The sequence below is a fragment of the Heloderma suspectum genome, chromosome 1, assembly GCF_057233095.1.
Source record: "Heloderma suspectum isolate Gila_16-S chromosome 1, 16-S_ref, whole genome shotgun sequence".
Lineage (NCBI taxonomy): Eukaryota > Metazoa > Chordata > Lepidosauria > Squamata > Helodermatidae > Heloderma > Heloderma suspectum.
In genome coordinates this window covers 384,374,380-384,395,433 of record NC_139458.1, presented here as the reverse complement: position 1 = coordinate 384,395,433, position 21,054 = coordinate 384,374,380, and the positions used below count along the sequence as shown (strand labels likewise).

At 41.5% G+C, this 21,054-nt stretch overlaps 1 protein-coding gene across 1 annotated transcript in view; it reads left to right on the top strand.

The window, feature by feature from the left end:
* The window catches only part of KIF6 (kinesin family member 6), a 271,710-nt gene that overhangs the window by 137,138 nt on the left and 113,518 nt on the right, over positions 1 to 21,054 (top strand). Inside the window, exon 15 of the mRNA XM_084828534.1 lies at positions 15,917 to 16,025. Within this exon, the coding sequence (XP_084684660.1) occupies positions 15,917 to 16,025 (109 nt within the window). The remainder of the gene's footprint in view (positions 1 to 15,916; positions 16,026 to 21,054) is intronic.

Here is a 21,054-nt window from a genome sequence, read left to right as displayed (position 1 = left end):
GAAGCGGCCAGAATATTCTGCTCTTCAGCTCTCCAGTCCCAGGGGAACAAACCTATAGGCAGACTTACAGAGCAATTCTATAATCCAGTTACACCAGGTATGAGGAGATCAGCTGGTTGAATGGCTGTGTATCCTATGCATGCTCACCAGAGGGGATGAGGGAGAAACAGACAACTAGAACATACAAAAATGGCACAAAAATGGCAGAACATCCCCACTGTCTATAGAAACTTTCTATAGTTTCTACAGACACTTTCATCACAATCTTTCTATAGAAACTTTCATCACAGTCAGGGACTGTGATGCCACCACCCACTTACAGAGGGAGCCAATGAACTCATGATGATGAGGACACCCCCCAGGACACATCTCTGCTTCTCAATTCACACAACAAACAAAATGACACCACATTGCCCCCGACCCTGCCCCGACCCTCAGCCCCAGTGTCTGGGCCAGCAATGACTATGGCAGTACCTGTCCCCAGGCATTCCTTCAGGCATAGGTTTGAATCCCTCTTATATTCCTGACAAGCACTGTTCTGGAGCACAATGTACACAGGCAAGGAAGGAGTGCCCGCATAGCACACCATTCACATAACTCACTGGGTAGGATGCCTTCAGTGAGCAAACAGGCCTCCTAGGGATAAGGGTTCATGATCCACCCAAGAAATAGTTGTGCAAGTTCCACGTATGCAGGGTCCGTAATATATTTTCTGCCTCTTCAGCTACAATAATGTCTCCCACACAACAGAAAGTGTTAAGGTACTTTTAAAGGCCAAGAAGTAGCATTCATTACTACAGGCAACAGCTGCCTTCATCACATGTATGAAATGAAAAGCAAGATTTTTTTCATCTGTAATTACTGGGTTTTTGTATATTTTGGGGCTCAATGTTTGTTTTTATCACTGTGTTTTATTAATTATTTGAAGTGTATTTTTATTTTTATCTTGGATGCTGCCTTATGAGGTTGTTGTTTTTAACCTATAAAGGCAGACTAAGAATATTTTTAATATTCTCATTTTTTGATCAAGTAACCTCCCTTGTAGACCGTGGGAATGCTGTAGACATCATATACCTAGACTTCAGCAAAGCTTTCGACAAAGTGCCCCATGATATCCTGATGAGCAAACTAGCTCAAAGTGGGCTAGATGAAACAACAATCCAGTGGATCCACAGTTGGCTACAGAATCGGACTCAAAGAGTGCTTATCAATGGGACCTTCTCAAACTGGGGAGAGGTAACGAGTGGGGTACCGCAGGGCTCAGTCCTGGGCCCAGTGCTCTTCAACATTTTTATGAATGACTTGGAGGAGGAGGTGCAGGGAATGCTGATCAAATTTGCAGATGACACAAAATTGGGCGGGATAGCTAATACTTTGGAAGACAGAAACAAAATTCAAAGTGATCTGGATAGACTGGAGCGCTGGGCAGAAAACAACAGAATGACATTTAATAGGGACAAATGCCAAGTTCTGCACCTAGGAAAAAGAAACCAAATGCACAGTTACAAGATGGGGGATACGTGGCTCAACCACACTACAAGCGAGAAGGATCTTGGAATTGTTGTCGATCACAAGCTGAATATGAGCCAACAATGTGATGTGGCTGCAAAAAAGGCAAATGCTATTTTGGGCTGCATTCATAGAAGCATCGCTTCCAAATCCCGGGAAGTACTAGTTCCCCTCTACTCAGCACTGGTTAGGCCTCATCTGGAGTACTGTGTCCAGTTCTGGGCACTACACTTTAAGAAGGATGCAGACAAACTGGAGAGGGTTCAGAGGAAGGCAACCAAGATGATCAGGGGACTGGAAACAAAGCCCTATGAAGAGAGACTGAAAGAACTGGGCATGTTTAGCCTTGAGAAGAGAAGACTGAGGGGAGATATGATAGCACTCTTCAAGTACTTGAAAGGTTGTCACAGAGAAGAAGGCCAGGATCTCTTCTTGATCCTCCCAGAGTGCAGGACACGGAATAATGGGCTCAAGTTACAGGAAGCCAGATTCCGGCTGAACATCAGGAAAAACGTCCTGCCTGTTAGAGCAATACGACAATGGAACCAATTACCTGGGGAGGTGGTGGGCTCTCCCACACTGGAGGCCTTCAAGACGAGGCTGGACAGCCATTTGTCAGGGATGCTCTGACTTCGATTCCTGCATTGAGCAGGGGGTTGGACTCGATGGCCTTGTAGGCCCCTTCCAACCCTACTATTCTATGATTCTATAATAAATAGTAGGGTTGAACTATTGTGGAGAAAATCAGGTGAACAAGAGGAGGCAAAACGAATGCACCCCTCCAACTCAGAGACCTAGTCAGCTATGGTTATTGCATCTTGAGTTGTCATGACATGCAAACCCAGAACTATGGGTTAACTATGGGTTGTTAACCACGAACAACCCATGAAGAGAACCCATGGTTTGTTGTTAGGTTGTGAACTCTGGGTTGTTTAAATTATGGGTTGTTGTGACATGCAAACCCAGAACTCTGGGTTGTTCATGGGTTGTTTCACCAGGATACAGATGTGGCAAGCAAGGGTAGTAAAAACAAAAACACACACACACCTAGCAACTCTACATGCCAGTACTACAGTGCTGCAAAGGCATTTGGGATACACTGAAGGAGTGGGCGAAGGAGGCAGGAACTGAACAGCCCAGGTATTGACCAAACAACAAGCGATTTGCTTCATCGTCTGGCAGTGAAATTGTGGGTTAACTCTGGGTAAGGGAACAACTCATGGGTTAATTAAACCATGTGTTGTTTTTACATGTGAACCCAGCCTGGTTCATACATAACACTAACCCATGGTAAGGGTTGTTGTGTTGTGCAGACCCAACTATGCTAACACACATTGTTTGTTAACAATGAACAACCCAGAAAGAGAACCCCTGGTTTGTTGTTAGGCTGTGAACTCTGGATTGTTTAAACCATGGGGTGTTATGTGCAAACCCAAACTGTGGGTTGTTCATGGGTTTTTTCACCAGGCTACAGAGCAGGCAGGCAAGAGTAGTTAAAAACAACAACAACAGCTACTCTACATGCCAGTACTACAGTACTCAAAGGTCTTTGGGATACAGGGAAGGAACGGGTGAAAGAGGAGGGAAGCAAACAACCCAGGGATTGAGAAAACAAACGGTTTGTTCAATTGTCTGCCCCATGAGTCCTGGGTAATGCAACAAACCATGAGTTAACCATGGGTAAAATAAACCACAGGTTAACATACTGTATGTGAACCAGGTCATAAACATTCTAGTTGCAGAGATGCATGTGATGAAGCAGATGGCTCTCTCCAAATATGTATACCATAAGAAATTGATTTTGTCTTTTTGCGTTCATGGACTAACACAACAGCTCTTCTGCAGTTTAGAGCAAAGCAGGAAGACCAAAAATAGGACCCTAGAGAGGAAAGAGACAACTTATTGTTAATGAGCAGTCTTTATTTTAAACTCAGCAGTGGAGGGTATGAGATACACCCAGTTTGTCAGGAGTTATAGGAAAAGTGTGATTTCTGACACAGACAAGAAAATGAATACTTTTTATTTATTTAGATGTGGTGGCACTGTTGGGTGGGGCTCACAAAGTTCTTGTGGCTTTGACTACAGATTTTGCTTGGTGTCCACTCCCATTAGCCTCTGCCAAGCCTGCCATGCTTCAGTCCAGTTCAATTTTTCTCCCCGTACCTACTAATTTAGGGGCTTTCTTTTAAAGTGCACGTACATGTGTAATGAAGTCATCAGCTGGAACATCTCAAGCAGCCCAGCAGAGCAATCTTATGCATGTTTATTCAAATATAGGCCCCTCTATGCTCACTGTGTGCATACCTAGTAAATCCACTTACCAGGGAGTAAGCCCCATTGAACATAGGAAGACTTCTGATTGTGCTCTAAGACTAATACTTGACTGATAGTATATGAAAAGTTGTATTTCTGTCACTTCTTTAAATTCTTTCCATAATAACTTTATTAAGTTCCCCTTCTTCCTATGCCCCTACATTTGTTTTTGCTGCAATATCACTTCATTTCATTGCTGACATTTGCAAACAATTTCTTCATAGTAAGGGGTGTAGGATACTTAAGTGCCTTCATTCTGCCTTCTTTCATTTAAAGAATTAGTCAATTTAGCTGCTCTTTTTCATTCTACTACAAACTGTTATAACCATGGAACAAAATAGGATCAAACAAAGTCACTTGTATGAATGAGTAGAAATCAGGATTTGTTGAAGAGCGATTGCTAACAGATGAACAAATATGCAACCATTTTTCATCATCATTTTGCTCTGTGAGTTACCAGTACTTTCTACAACATTGTGATGATTAGGTCTTTGCCTAGCCATGAAAAGATAACAAAGTACGTGCCAGGCGAGCCTCCCTGGGGAAGGAGTTCCTTAAGTGGAGGGCAACCTTCAAAAAGGCCCTTTCACTGGTTGCCATCTGTCTTGTCTCAGATGGTGGGAGCACCTGGAAGAGAGTGTCTACAAATTATTTCTGTGTGTAGGCAGGTTGATATGGGAACAGACACTTCTTAGGTACCTGGCTCCCAAGACATATAAGGCTTTAATGGCAAGCACAAACACCTTGAATTGTGCTCAGAAACTGACCAGAAGATATGTCCCCAACATCTAGTCCCAGTTGGTAGCCTAACATCTTTGTTTTGAACTACCTGCAGTTTCTGGGCAATCTTCAAAGGTGGCCCCATACATAACTCATTACTGTAGGTTATCAGAGCATGCAGTTACTCTGGCCAGGAGAGCCTTCAGTTGGCATACTAGCCTCAGCTGATGGGAGCCACTCCATGCCACAGAAGCCACTGGGGCCTCCGATGTCAAAGGAGCACTCCCAGACTATGAACCTAATCCTTTAGGGGAAACACAGCACAGTCTAGAAGAGGTTAAACACCATTTACTTGAACAGACAAATCACCTACTCATAGCACCTCTGTGTTTTCTGGATCGAGCTTTACTTTATGGGCTGACTACCTCACCTGACTCAGATGTAAATGAGAAGTAAAGTTGTGTGTTACCTGCATACTGATTGTATTTTACCTCAAGTCTCTGGATGACCTCTCCCAGCGATTTCATGTAGATGCTAAAGATCATGGGGGACAAGATGCAATCCTGTAAAAGCCCATAATCCTGTGGGTGGCACAGGGGGGCTGAGCGTGAGTCTGCCTGTACCACCCTGTGGAATTGCTCTCCCACAAATAGACGAGCAACTGCTAAAACACTGTGCACCCAACTCAGTTAGATGCTCCATAAAGATACCATGGTTGATAGCATTGAAAGCTGCTGGGAGGTTTAGGAGAATAATCAGGATTGCACTCCCCTGTCCTTCTGGCATAGGTCTTCCACCTAAGTGACCACGGTAGTTTCTGTGCCAAAACCAGTCTTGAAACCAGGTTGAAATGGCTTCAGATAGTCTCATTCAAGAATGCCTGGAGTTTTCTGCGCCCCATCCTCTCAAACCCTTGCACAAGAAAGGAATATTAGCAACCAACTGACAGCTACAATTAATGCTACAAGGTAGCATTTTAACATTTACTGTAAGTTTAGATGGGACCACAACCTGAAATGAATGAGTAGATCACAATGCATAACTGAGATTACAAAATTAGGGTACTGCCCACTAGCTTAGATGCCTTTTAAATAAAGGATGAGACAAATTAATGAATAGCTCTACCAATGGCTATTAGCCCTGATGTCTTAACCCCACGTTTCAATCAGTATGCCTCTGAGTACCAGTTGCTGGAGGCAAGCAATAGGGGATGGCTATCATTTTATGCCCTGCTGTCAACTTTCAAAGGGTCTGACTACTGCTGGAACAGAATACTCATCTGGATGGACCTTGGTCTAATCCAGTGAGGTAGTTCTTATGTTAAATTCATTTGGTGGGACTAAAGACAGTAGAATGCTTTCGTAATGTTGCTATTAAAGGGATATTCCACAGTTTTGGAATAAACTACACACAAACAGTGATTGCATACAATCTACATGTTTTATCTCCCCATCTGTCACATCTCAGCTAGCAGCAGTCATTATCATGAGAATGTTGAAAGAAGAAAAGCAAATATTCTCCCACAATAATGGTTTTGGGGGGAGGGGGAAAAGATGAAGCTAATTGCATGGATCAGTCTTTAGATGTTGGTGAAATGATTCCTACATATGTATATAATTAGACTGATCTCTCGTTGGATGAAATAGACTATATGAAGGCTAGTGGAAAGCTTGTACTCCATTTAAATACCACCAAAGCATATGCTGAGGACAGCATGGGATTTAAGTAGTTCTTAGGCCTTGTGCCTGGCCTTCTGCATTTAGTTCCATTGTGAAGTGTTTTGGAAGTTATCCTCATAAAATGTGGTTAGCTTGTTTTAAAATATCCTTACTGCCTGCCTATAAAATTATGATCACCTGTGAACAGTTTAAATCTAATGGTGTTCAAAGTGACATTATCGTGCCAAAGATTCATTCAGCTCATTGAATCTGGGCACCCACTTTTTCCTTTGAGGGTTTGAGTTTTCTCAAAAGCTCCATGTTCTGCAGTGTAACACTGCAGGGATACAACGGACTGCCTTGTTTATGCATTTTCCATTTTTGAAGTACAGCCCAGTGAAGGTATCCAGATGTATTACACATGCTCTTTGAGAAGTTTGCTGAAGCTTACAGCAGGGGAGTATTACTGCTGGGTTCACCCCCTCTTTTAAAGGCCTCATTCTTCTTGGTTCATTGTTCTCCAGCTCTGAAACTTTTACTATTTGCTATTCTGAGCAGATGGAGATGATAATATCAGAGAAGTCCTTGTGGAGAATCAGTGAGTTATGGCTACATGCAAACATTTCTAGTACTTTTTGTTTTACTACAAAGCAACTTCAGATAAATTGTTTTCAGCTTGGCATGAAAAAGTGTCTATTTTTTATTATTATTTCATAGCAAGTGGGAAAGTTTTAAAGAACTGTTCAGCACAATCCTACACATATGTACTCAGACATCCTGCTGAGTTCAATGGGATTACTTCCATGTAAGTGAGCATAGTGTTGTAGCTGTAGTAAGTTAATAGGCATGTTGATGGTCTTCTTCAGCAACCCACAGCCTACCTACTCCAGAGCAATCCTGTTGACTTTGATTTTTATAATTGTATGTGGTTAAGAGAAGACATAGCTCTGTGTGTGCGTAACTACTCCCATGCTTCCCAGCCTAGATGAACGGGGCCTGTGAATGGCTATTTACATAAAAGTATTCAGAGCCAAACAGTTACCTTGCTGTTACTAGCCTGAGGTGATAACTTACATGAGGCTAGGTCTCCAAACATGACTATTAATTCTTGTGACAGACAACATTGATGGACTCCTGCACATTTTCATTAGCTGCCAGCCATTGTGGTTCCCAGACCACTGCTAATTGTCCCATGTTCTCCCCGTGTCTTCTCTAGCAAATGACTATACTCTATAGATTATCCAACAACTAGATAAAGAGCTAAATCATGAGATCAGATTTATCAGCTGTTGAACTGCTAAAGTGGCAGATGATCTCATGATAATAGAAGATTAAAGTAATGATCTTAAACTCTTTAGCTATTCCAGATAGCTGACTTACAGATTTTATCAACAATATGGTTGGTCCTCATAGAGAACTATGCTACTGTGTTGCAAGCTCTCCATGCAGCACCTGTACTCAGATATTATGGATTTGAAATTCCTGTAAAACAAGAGGTCTATTTAATTTCTTTTCAGTACAGTCAGGAGGCCATTCTGCTGTTTTTCTGTAATGGGTATAGACACTGACTTGGTTTGCAGGACACGGAAACCCACAATGGGTGATCACCCATGGAGGGTTGTCATGATGTCTGAATTTCCACAGGGTGGCTTATTTTCCACAGACAAGCCACCCTGAGAACACTTGGCTTGTTGTTGGGTTGTTTGGAGTGGCTTGTTTTCAGCGTGGCTTGTCATGATGTCCGAACCTGGCAAGACACCTTCATCATGGGTTGTCGGGAATGGCTAGAGAGCTGCCCGGCAAGAGCAGTGAAAACCCCTGATGCTCCTTGTGATTCTGCTAGTGCCGCCACCATCCTCCCTCATCCCATCTCAGTGTCCTCTGCCTCCTGCTCCTAAAAATCAAGAAGAAAGGACACTGGAGAGTGTCCCCAACATGTTTGCAACCTTTTTTTTAAAAAAAAAATGTTTTTTCAGTCTCACGCAAGTGTTCACATTCGAAAGTCCAGAGCTATGAAATTTGCATAATTTCCCCTTCCTCTTTACTGCTGTGCCATGAAATTCGTGTATTTTTAATTATTCCCCTCACTTGTCTGTCTTGAAATTTGCATATCCTTACCTTCAAATTTGTGTATCTTTACTGATCCCGTCACTGCTCTGTAACCCATATGTATATCTGACAGCTAACAACAGAGACTAGCGGATGGAAGTGACAAGCATGAAGTGGGCTGCCGGGGGCGGGAGGAGCTGAAAGCGGCTGGCAGCTGCAGGAGAAGGAACTTTTGGGGCAGGTGTAATTGGTAGTATATGAAGCAGCCTTTAAAGGACAGGTTTTCACCAGCAAGGCAAGCCCGGAAGTGGAAGATGAAATTGCCGAGGACATTGACAAGAGGGGGATATCGGTATGCTGGGCTAAATAGCAGACAGGTGCTCCTGCGCAATTGCACAAGACCCCGGGAAAAAAATGTTTGCAAATGTGTTGCTGCATTTATAAGGGCTTAGAAAAATAATTCCATTTTGTTATTTGATGTGTGTGTGTTTGGGGGGGGGATTCCCTTGGTAGCTGGCAACCCCAGCGGACCAATTGCAGACAGGGTGCTGATGTAGGGACTGAGGAAACTAGGAGTTTGCCACAAAGGTGCCTGGGATACATGCCAGGAGCTGGCAAGAGAAATGAGGGGGGAAACAAGCCATGGAAAGCCACAGAGCATGCAATCATCTGTCGAGTTAATGAGTGAACAACCAACCCATGATGGCTTATTCTCATGGTGGCTTAACATGACATGCAAACTCACCCATTGTAAGACAATTCTTCATTGTGTAAAACAAAGCCCTCCCTTCTTGAAGTGTTGTGGTATTAATATTTACATTTATATGCTTCTGAAAATTGCTCAGGACCTCAAATCTTCTTTTGCTGGGTTGTTCCCATTACAAATAGGCTGGTGAAATGTTACTTCCTACAGTGATTACTAGACCCAGTTCTCTCCTAATATGATTGATGTCTATAGCAAATGGATAGATTTCATAAACGTAGTACTTTGGAAAATAGTGGAAGGCGCTTCGACACTTCATTGAAGCCCAATGTAACTGGAAACACCATATTTTAGCTCTCTTCGGGGTCTTTAAAATATTAACAATTATTTATGGCCACTGTAGAGTAATGGTTGGCAATTGGAATGCCATCAAACATCATTTGGCAATTTAATAGGAAAATCTTCAAAACATGTTTTTCTTCCTGGTTTTTTATTTCTATTAGTACTGCCATTGTGTGTATTTCTGATGCACATTCATACAGACAGACCTCTTCCCAGGAGGGGGTAACAGTATCCTACATAAGGGACAGTTGGAAGAATTTGTAGTCTTATAGGTAAGAGTTTGCACAGGAATTCAAAGGTTTGCTTGCTCTTGCTGATCTTTAGGAAGAAAAGACAAAGAGGGTACTAATTAATTGAGTTGGGAGGATTTTCCAGGCTGAGGGTAGCAGGAAAGAAGGCACAAAATCATGCGTGGGAGGAATCCATTTGAAAGTTGTATAAATCTTTATTATTAACTAAAACAAGTTCATCAGCAAGGGAATAATCTCTTTCTACCAGCTCATCAAGTTTCCCACATTTCCTGGCATTTCCTTGCGTTGTGCTGACTCTGCTGTATGTTTCTCCCAGTCTCTCCATCACTATCCTCAGTATGTAGAATTCTTCTACAAGCTGTCTTACACTCACATTCTGTCTAGACACTTACTTCCTACACTCCTGATTTGTCTCTTTGAGATTTGATGTTCATCTCCCATCTCCTCGTAGTTCTCCTTGCATGCCGTTTTCAGAATGCAACAGTTTTCTGATGCATCTTTTCCTGCATTTTGTTTTGATAAAATATCGCTAAATCAAAAGGATGGTCACCTATTCAAGCAAATTATTTTGATGTCCTTTAGAGAACTGTGTAAACTATGATTTTCCTTAATGTTCAAGGTTAAAATCATTTGCAGATGACTTTGGAGGGTTTTCTTTTACACTACCAAGTTTCTACCTGTGTGGTGCTAAACTTTAGCACCAGTGTTGTTTTCTAAAATTACTGCTGCTTCCTTAAGTATTGATTGCTATTATAATGGTATGCAATAGATCAAGGTCTATTCTTTAAAATTATTAAGAGCCCCTAAGTAAAGTGCTTAACAGCACAGCCCTAATGCCAATTGGTATACATTTGAGAAATAAATAAATTAAACCCTAAGCCTGTTTACCCAGAAGTAAGTCCCACCAAATTCAATGGGAGTTTATAGCCTAGTAATATTAATGGCCTAGTAAATATAATTAGGATTGCATACTCAGTTGTAGTGATTATAGTGGGATGTGGTGTTCCTAGCTAGGCTCTATCATTTAAACAGTGCTTTGCCAAATCAATTATTTTAAACAATCATTAGTGCAGAGATTGTTGTTGGTGACCATCCACAGTTCTGATACTCAGAAGCACATTGTATGACTTTTCAACATGAATGAGTCTGGCTAAGCCTAATCAGTTTAGGCTGGATGCTTAATTAAGATAACTTCCAGTCACCTTTATTCCTGGGCTGGTTGGATTTCCTTAGGGTCCCAAACAATCAATAGTAAAAATTAAACTGGTGTATGATGATGGTGATTCTTGCATTGAGCAGGGGGTTGGACTCGATGGCCTTGTAGGCCCCTTCCAACCCTACTATTCTATGATTCTATGATGACAGTGACAATGACAGCTCATATAGGGCAGTATCCAATACTGCCGCTCTGTTCCTGCTCATTCTGCTGTGCTGGCAGGCCCCACTGCTAGTGCAACAGGGAGTTAGTGCTTCCTAAAGTAACCCTGGAAATGCGTGGAAACACTTGTTTCTGGGATCAGGTCAGTGGAGCTCCCTTCTGTGAACTCTGCTGACCTGCCTGTTCCAGAAATGAGCATTTCCACTCATTTCTGGTTGCTTTAAGAACAACTAGTTCTCCACTGTGCTAGCGGTGATCCCGCTGGTGTGTGGGCAGCATAGCATATTGCCCATAGTGCCATCAGTGCGCATGGTGCTTTGAGTAACAATTGATTTCTGCCCCCCAAGGATCTTACAATCTAGAAACAAGGGTGGTAACAGGGCAAGGTAAACTGGTTAAGAATAAAAGTGTACTATTCAAGTACATGTGCTTAGGCTTAGGTTGAATAGGGAATAGACTTGGGGTTAGTGCCAAAGTTTTCATAGAAAAGGTAGGTGAAATGTATATACACCATGATTATTTAGTTCAAGTGATGTTCCAACCTACCATTTAGCGCTCTACTTTTAAAATAATAAATGTAACATGTTTCAAGCTGTTACAAACCTTCTAGGTAGCTAGAGCTTTTAAACATATAGGAGCAAATAAGGAAACCTTTTTTAAAGGTAGGATTTAGTTAGGAAAAAGGAATATAATTGCTATGGGCAGGACCCAATAGGGGCCTTGCGTGCACTGCCAGTCATGGCCTGTGCGCACCCAGCTCCACTGGTCATGGTCTGCAAGCCCCTACCACTTGCAGCCGGATGTGACTCTACTGGGAGCAAGCCCCCAAATGAGGGGAAACTCTCCTTTCTGGAAGACAAGACCTGCCCCTTCCTGTCAAGGGCTCCTTGGAGGCCTCTCTCAGTCTAATCCAGTAGCCAAGTCCAGACACAGACAAAGGGATTCCTTTCAAAGCTTTATTCTTCTTTTACAACTTAACAACTCTACAGGTAGCAACTAGATCTGAGCAGCAGAGTACCTATGCCCGAAGTTGGAACAGTTGGGCCCCGTTTGAAAGGGAATTACTGGCAGACCCCTGAACTTAAGGACTAGGGGGAGTCCCTCCCCTTTTCCCTTGGATCCTCTGGGCACAGCCGTTGTTTGCGCGCCAACCAGGCACTACGCCTCCTTTCTGTGCCCTCCATCTGACGCCGCTCTCTGCGTCTGCGTCGCGCGTCCATCAAGTCTGCTATCTGTGCTTGGTCACTCCTTAGACTGCTAACTAAACTAGGAATGCTGGTGGGAGGAATCTCTGTCAGCTGTTGGCCCTGGGAAAGAGGAGCACGCTCCTCTCCCAGGAGCGACTGCTCTTCCTCAGCATCAGAACTACTCTGGGACTCTATGGGCTCAGTGTCCACCCTGACACTTCCAGAAATGAATATTTCCACTTGTTTTGGGGCTTCCCCCTGGAAGTGCTACATCGCAGCCACAAGTGGCAGGGGCCAGCGTGGACCACAGCTGGTGGTGCTGGCTAGGCACAGAAGAGCCCTATTAGATGCTGCCCTTAATATAGAAACTAAAAGAAAATGTAACTTAAGTAATGCACTGATTTTGCAAAAGATGTTAAATTTCAGGCCGGTGTGAACTAGAAGTTACAAAGAGTCCATATATGTTTAACTAAACCATTCTGAACCAAGTGTCTTCACTGGCTCTTAGCTGGCAAAGAGACTTCTTGTATGCATGGAGCTGCTTAGGCAGGCCAGCCAAACCAACTATTAGAAAATGTCTACTTTATTTAGGAAAGGTTTTACACTGGATGATGTGATAATACCACATGGGGACATTTCCAGTATCTGTCTGATGTTTCATTTTACCAATGAATTTGGCACACACTTTAAAAAGGAAGATGAGCGATGAGTTTAGGAACTTAATATAATTACCATGTTTTCCAGGGATTTTTGACAAATGTCTGACAGTTTTGAGTCCTAGAAACACCTTGACATACTTTTTTAAATGTACAGCCTTGACATACCACCTGGTCTAGCTTTGGGCCTGCTCTAAGGTGTGTTCCTACATGTTCAGCACTTTGCATTATGGGATAACCTGGCTGGGATGCAGTAGTACTTGTGAAGCTCTTGGGCTAAACCAGGCAGGCAGAATTTTAAAGCACCCTTCTGAGAGGAAATATTATCACACAGCATACAGGTTGCAGCCTTGTACAGTAGTGAGAGTATTACATGGGGGTGGGGGTGGGTAGGGTTCAATTGTAGCCATTTTTGGTAAACCAAATTAAAGTATGCTGAAGTTATTCCAAAAAGGAGAGATATCTGCTGGCCAGTTGATGTTTCAGATTAAAACTGGTCATGATCCACATGTAAAATTCATTGTTTATTTTGGGGCCTGGCATGAAATGAGAACATTCTGTTTTTCAGTTAGCATCAAACACAATATCTCTGCCCTTTCCCCTCCAGCTCATTTGACCTATACAGATGTGAATATTGTAATGAATTTTTGCCTCTTGGTTTCTGATTTTAAAAGGGTGGAATGCACACTTTTTGCCACTCAATAGTTCTATGTGAGATTGTTTACCACCACCATCACCCATCCATCTTTTGTTATTGGTATCATATGTGCTCATATTCAAGTAAAATGGAGGGCAATATTTTCAAATACATTTGCAGTGAAAAGTTTGTGCTTTACATTTTCCCATTTTTCTGGGGTACAATTGGATTTTATTATTTTTCCTGCACCTTAGCTTGTAGTTAATAACCTTAAAACAGGGGTAGGCAACCTTGTGCCTTCCAGATGTTTTGGATTACAACTCCCATAATCTCTTATCATTGGCCATGCTTGTTGGAGCTTATAGAATTTGAAGGCCAAAACATCTGGAGGGTACCAGATTACCTACCCCTGCTCTAAGGTCAAAGAGGCTATTGGTTGGAATCAGCACATGTAAACATATCAAAATATAGGATAAGGTGCTTTCAGTAGTAGTGGTAATATGCATGTCTCGGGTCTCCATAGTGGTGCCCATGGGCACCAATATGCCTGTGGATACCTCTTTTGATGCCCAGCAGGCTCCCTGCCCCTCCTGATTTTAATTTTATTTATTTGTTTATTTTAAACTGGGAGGTTGCCATACTACACGACAAAGTACTGCCCTCCAATGCCATTTATATATGGGTTCAAAAGAGAGATTTTATGTTTTGGAGCTCAGGTCCCACCTCCTTGGCAAGTTCCTTTTCAGTCTTTCCAGTTTTCCTTCTAGGAAATGAGTGTTTTGTGATGAGCGATGCCCACCATGGCAATCATTTTATGAATGAGTGTGCCCTGATGGCAACCATTTTGTGAGAGTGCCCATGACATTCTCAAAATTCCAGATGTGCCCATCAACCTGGCATTAGATCAGTTTTACTTTAACAAGACTGCCACATCATCAGTTTTGTGTTTAGTGAGAAGGTTGACAGCAGTGGTTTCACACTTCGTTTCTTTCCTTTTGATATTGATTTGTTTGCTGAGGAACCCCTGAATGTCTGTAGTGGAGATGTTCTACCCTTGTACATAGGAGAACATCATGGGATATGGTAGCATTCTTAATGTGTGGGATGCCAGTCAGGCCTATTGAGACTAGCCAAGAATATACCCCCAAACATGACCAGCATTCCCCTGAGGTTGCATATTGTAGGGAAGACTAGTAGTGACAAACAAGCTGACATTAATGTATGTTTGCTAGCCATAAGGGATTTCATTAGTGTAAGGAATACAGCTCAGCAGTAGAGCACATGCTTTGCTTGCAGAATATGCCAGTTTTTAATCCCTAGCATCTCCAGTTGAAAATATCAGGTAGCAGTTGACGTGAAAGACCTGGAAAACCTCTCCCACTTAGAGTAGACCAGCCTTATGCCCTTCATATGTTTTGGACTACAACTCCCATGAGCCTCAGCCAGCATGGTTAATGGTCAGGAATTCTGGGAGGTTTAGTCCAAAATATCTGGAGGGCACCAGGTTGGGGAAGGATGGAGTAGATAATACCAGCTAGATGAACAAATAGTCTGATATCATATAAAGAACCTCTCTGTGTTCATTAAAGAACCTCTGATAACCTTTCAAGGATCCCCAGTTTTCTAGGAACACCGTTTGAAAACTACTCATCTATAGTGTTGTGAGCTTCTATACCTCTGAATGCAGGCAACAGTAGGTTTTGTGCCAGTTCTGCCAAGCTAGTAGAAGGGAGGATTGGAAGTAAGGTGAAGTAGTAGAAGAACAAACTGAAAACAGGTACTACACAGACTTTGGCCTCATATTCCAGGCCAAAGTCTGGATTCCTAGCAAAACAGGAATCTTTGAAAAACTTTTGGAAGTTGAAGCTCATAGACCTCATGGATTTTGTGAACTGAAAATAATTAATGTGTAGTCTTTTCAGCCTGAGGTAACTGCCTGTATTTATTAATTGGATAACTATATAGCATAGCATGGTATGTAAAAACAAAATGTTAAATAGAAGAGAAGCAACAGGAAAAATATGCTGCCTGAAAATATCAATGGTTTTGAAGATATTTCCACTGCTTTGACACTCTGGGTTTAATTAAGGAGACATTAACAGCTGTTTAAACATGCAAAGAATGTAGACTTATGGATGTTCAAATGACATGAAACAAAATTGAGTCTGTCATTTTAGCTGTAACACTGAGTCTATAAATGGCATTTTAGTTTCAACAGAATATGGAATCTGATTCATTTATTATGAGAATGGTTGCTGTACTTATTCCAAAAAAGGCAGACGGGATCCAGAATGGGTTAGATGATGTATTAATTGGGTCATCAGTGCTAGTAAATGAACAAGCTTTTCAGATCCATAAAACTCTTTTGCGCAGTGTGATTTGTGATTTTTTTATTCTGCACAAAAGGGCTAGTTGATCTGGTCTTTGTGGAATGTATCTAGAAAGTAGTAAAATAAATATTAAATCCCATTATTTCTGCAAATGACCCCATTTTGATTTATTCCCTGAGCCAGGAGTGGGAGGAGAAATGTCACTTGGACGCCAAGAAGCCTTTGAAATCTTCAAGAGAGATTATGCTGATAGCATAACCATTGAAGACAATAAGCAGCTCCTTAAACAAAGGTAAGATTTACACTGAGCTATAAAACTCTGGAAACACACTCCATGGGCAGAAATACATTACTTTGGCTGGGATACAGAAACCACTTAAGATGTTTGATTTAAGCAAATAAATAGCCTGATTGTGTGGACTATTATACAAGCGAGAAGTGGGTACGGATGGGTGCAAGGCCCATTGCTTCGGTGCAACAACTCAGGAAGGTGCAGCTTCATTGTGCAAAAACTTCCACAAATATATGGATGAAGTGGGAGGGTAGGATCATCAATTCTATCCATGTCAAGAGGACCAAGAATGTTATGACCACATGTTATAAGTAAGTAGTGAAACACAATACCAAGTGCCCATACTCCAAAGAATCCTGAAGGAGGATAGGTAGACATGCCCAAGAGATTATATACTATACCATACATCAACCATGCAGCATATTGATATGATCAAATAGTTCACAGACCACATTGTCATCCCTACATCGACATCACATACCTCTCAATCTCTGTATTCTCCTCAGAACTGTATATTTGTGTTCCAAGCCTGTACACCAAAGGTGAGTGAAAAGGCAGTCTTGTTTACCACCAGTAATTTCCCTGTTCTTGATCCTAGACATCTTTCCAAAGTGATGAAAGATGGCTGGCTTTCAGTGGCTAGTATTATTACACTATTAATAATTTCGAAGGTAATATTTTATTCTGTTGTGTATTTGGCTTGTGCTTTTAAATATATCAATTGCCCTGATCCTTCAGGGTTGGGCAGGCTAAATTTCTCTGTAAATGTATGCATATTATTAACTGTTATTCAGTTAAAATGCACTAGATGTTATACAAAATACATTTTTAAAGTTATTTTCAAGTAATTGTTTACAATCTAAAAAGTGGGTGATGAAATTGGCTTAGATTCAAGTTCTCTGTCTTAATTGTTTTTGTAGAATAGGCTGGTCAACTTCCATATTTTATGTATCAAACTGCAAGTGAAAATCTGGAGCAACAAGAATGACTATTATAAGGCTGGACAGCTATGCTAAACAGAGCTTAGGTAACGCAACAGCTTTAAAAAGGCAAAAATTATAGGACCCAACCATAAGGATGTTCTTTAAAGCAAAGGACTTTTGCTAACTTTGTGCTACAGGCCTTTAGCTAAGCAGGAGTACTTTATCCCAGATAGGAAAAACTGAATGTCAACAAATAAACTAGGTAGTGTTAAGTCATAAGGTGTCCTAGAATAGTTTAGCATGATCACAGATGAAATGGGGGAGAAGTCAGGTCTGTAACCATAAAGTTATGACAAACATCAGGGGATATCAACTGGAAAAGAGTAAGCAGAGTTAGATACAGAATAACCGATGCAAATGGGGCAGAGTTTTGAACATTGGGGAAATGGTCTTGAGGGACCTAAGAACCAATGAGGGACTTAAATCCTATTATTACAATTTTTTTGCTTATGGAGTAGGGGCTAACAAAAGCCCAATAACATAAGAAGTACTGTGCCCGTCTTTCTGGGCTGTGTCTCTGATCTGGGAACCTGAAGGGTGCATCATGCCTGCTCTGAGTACTGGGTCAGTGTAGCACCTCTGTCAACAGATATTGCAACTTACTGCTTGAAGAAAAATGGTAAGACTACTTTTCCTTTCTGTACTTGTATGAGTGAAAGTTCTTTTCTACTTTCAATAAAGCATATCCCCTTTTAATTAAGCTTGGTGTGAAGCTGTGTCAAAAGAGTAGATCTCAAATCCTGAGTCCATATCTATTCTCATTGGGCAGGGTTGTAGAGACTCTGAGGTGTAAAAAACAAAACCAACCCAACTAGATTTTCAGGCCAAATTTATTTCCCCTACACTATGTAGGGAGAATTTATTAGCCAATAGGTGCTCCTGACCATGACAATTTTTAAAAATAAAATATAAAAAGTGAGACTTGTAATAGTCTATTTACCAAAGCACATATATGCATTACTTTCTCCATAACTCAGGAACATTTGGCCAGATATATAGCAGAACTTGAATATCATCTCTATGGGGAGGAAAATAAACTAGAGCAAAATTTTTGAAATCATGTCTTAGGAAGTTCCTAAAATTGGGATGGAGGGAGACTTCGAACATTTTCAAATAAAAGTAAACAAGACAAACTGCTTATAAAGTGATAGTCTCATCTCTGATCTGGGATAAGCAGATCAAAAGAAAAGGAATGTATATTCCTGAAGGCCTGCAGAATACTTTAGGGTATCAGTGCAGAAGCTATGGAAGCAGAACATCAGAAGCAGGAAGCTATGGGAATAGTAAAGACACTTACATTAGTTTCCTGCATTGTCAACACCATGTGGGGTCTATACACTGCACACCACACACATCGCGCTGATTAGAGGCAAGGGCCAAAACATCTTTTGTTGCTTTCTTGAAAATTCTGTCTCTAGAGAATACTTTCAAAGTATCTGCATGGTCTTCAATCTCTTCCTTCTATTATGAATTATCAAAATAAAGAATAAAAAATCTTACCATAGTCCTTCAGTCAAAGAGTATTCAGTAGGAGGAGGAGGATTCTCCTCTTCTTTAATTGACAATTGTTAATCCTTCTCCATCATCCAGGGAAGCCAAGTTGCTAGCCTCTCCATATGTGGGACTGCACAGCAACTAGAAAGAAGAAAATACTTGTTGAACTACAATTGTTACTTTTTAGTTGGCACTCTGTGTAGTCATACTTCCTGTATGGAAGTGGCTTCCCTTACATAAGAGTAAAATTAATTGTTTCTAGATTAATGTGGGTCTCTGTAGTGGTGGTGGTGAAGAACTGAACAGGACAGACCTGAGCTTGTCTCATACATCACACTCAAGACACAAAAAACCTCAAGACAAGTTGAGAGGTTGAGTGTCATCTGTATCTTAGAGGTTCTAGAAAGTTCTAAAGTGTGGTTTTCACAGGTACAGTTCTTTATGTATGACTACATATTGGGGACCCTTCTTAGGGCCAAAATGCAGCATACAGGTACTTTTATAAATGACTAATAAATACCCAGAGCACCACTCAAAGATTACTAGTTATTATAAACAACTATTTTCCTTCCCTATAATAGCTCATGGCACTTTAGCGAAGCCACACCCACATGTAAAAATGCATAGCTTAATACTGTACCTTGCATATTGGCTTCAGTCTGGAAGCCCTGTCTGATATTACATTCATTACATTATTTTGTCCTCTTCTGCAATCGCCAACTGTCTCGCGGAAATAACACTATTATCATCTCTAGTACATTAGTTAAAATGCTTTGAGGGTCATTAGTCAAAGTTATAGGAGAGATAATTAATATTCAGATGGTGAATCATAGAATCATAGAATAGTAGGGTTGGAAGGGGCCTACAAGGCCATCGAGTCCAACCCCCTGCTCAATGCAGGAATCCAAGTCAGAGCATCCCTGACAAATGGCTGTCCAGCCTCGTCTTGAAGGCCTCCAGTGTGGGAGAGCCCACCACCTCCAAAGGTAATTGGTTCCATTGCCGTATTGCTCTGACACTCAGGAAGTTTTTCCTGATGTTCAGTCGGAATCTGGCTTCCTGTAACTTGAGCCCATTATTCCGTGTCCTGCACTCTGGGATGATCAAGAAGAGATCCTGGCCTTCTTCTCTGTGACAACCTTTCAAGTACTTGAAGAGCGCTATCATATCTCCCCTCAGTCTTCTCTTCTCAAGGCTAAACATGCCCAGTTCTTTCAGTCTCTCTTCATAGGGCTTTGTTTCCAGTCCCCTGATCATCTTTGTTGCCCTCCTTTGAACCCTCTCCAGCTTGTCTGCATCCTTCTTAAAGTGTGGTGCCCAGAACTGGACACAGTACTCCAGATGAGGCCTAACCAGTGCTGAGTAGAGGGGAACTAGTACTTCCCGGGATTTGGAAGCGATGCTTCTATGAATGCAGCCCAAAATAGCATTTGCCTTTTTTGCAGCCACATCACATTGTTGGCTCATATTCAGCTTGTGATCGACAACAATTCCAAGATCCTTCTCGCTCGTAGTGTGGTTGAGCCACGTATCCCCCATCTTGTAACTGTGCATTTGGTTTCTTTTTCCTAGGTGCAGAACTTGGCATTTGTCCCTATTAAATGCCATTCTGTTGTTTTCTGCCCAGCACTCCAGTCTATCCAGATCACTTTGAATTTTGTTTCTGTCTTCCAACGTATTAGCTATCCCTCCCAATTTTGTGTCATCTGCAAATTTGATCAGCATTCCCTGCACCTCCTCCTCCAAGTCATTAATAAAAATATTGAAGAGCACTGGGCCCAGTGAGTCTTCAATATTTTTATTAATTCCCTGTGAGTCTTCAGGAAATTCCATCACAGCTCCAAACAAGGTTGCTTGACCAATGATTCATAATTTTCCATTTCTACATTTGGCATATAAACACAGCAGATCTGCAGGACTCACTGAACACAAGGAGATGCATGGGAATTCCGGAGATAAACAGAGGTAATTAGATGTCTTGTATCTCTTTTCATAGTCCTCTCACACTTCATACTCCTTTATCTTACCCATACTATCTGCTTTTGATTTTTCTTCTTCCTGCTTATGCCTTCTTTTAATATACTTTTTATATCTGATAGCCATCTTTCACTCCACCAGAGCCATTGTGTTCAGAACCATCCCATACTCGGTCATCATCTTCAGCTAGAATAATAGATACTCAACAGTTCTGGAATATTTTTTCCACTTGCTTATTTAATTACTTAATTAAGATAGTTTATACCTATCTTTCTGTCCCATTTAAGGGATCTTCAAGACAGCTACTAATCATGATAAAAACAACAGAGTAAAAATCTAAAACTTTTACATCAACTTCTCCCACATAGATGGACTACAAGCCATCAGGAATATCATCCCTGATGGTGCTACAGTATATCTAGATATACAGTAGACCTGCAGTAGAACTGTCACATTAAACTTACCTACAATTAGTTCAGCTTTGGTGAGAAATATATGTTCAGTTCAGTGGCACTGCCATGGGGGCTTGCATGGCCTCACAGTATGCCAGTGCCTTCATGGCTGAACTCACCTTC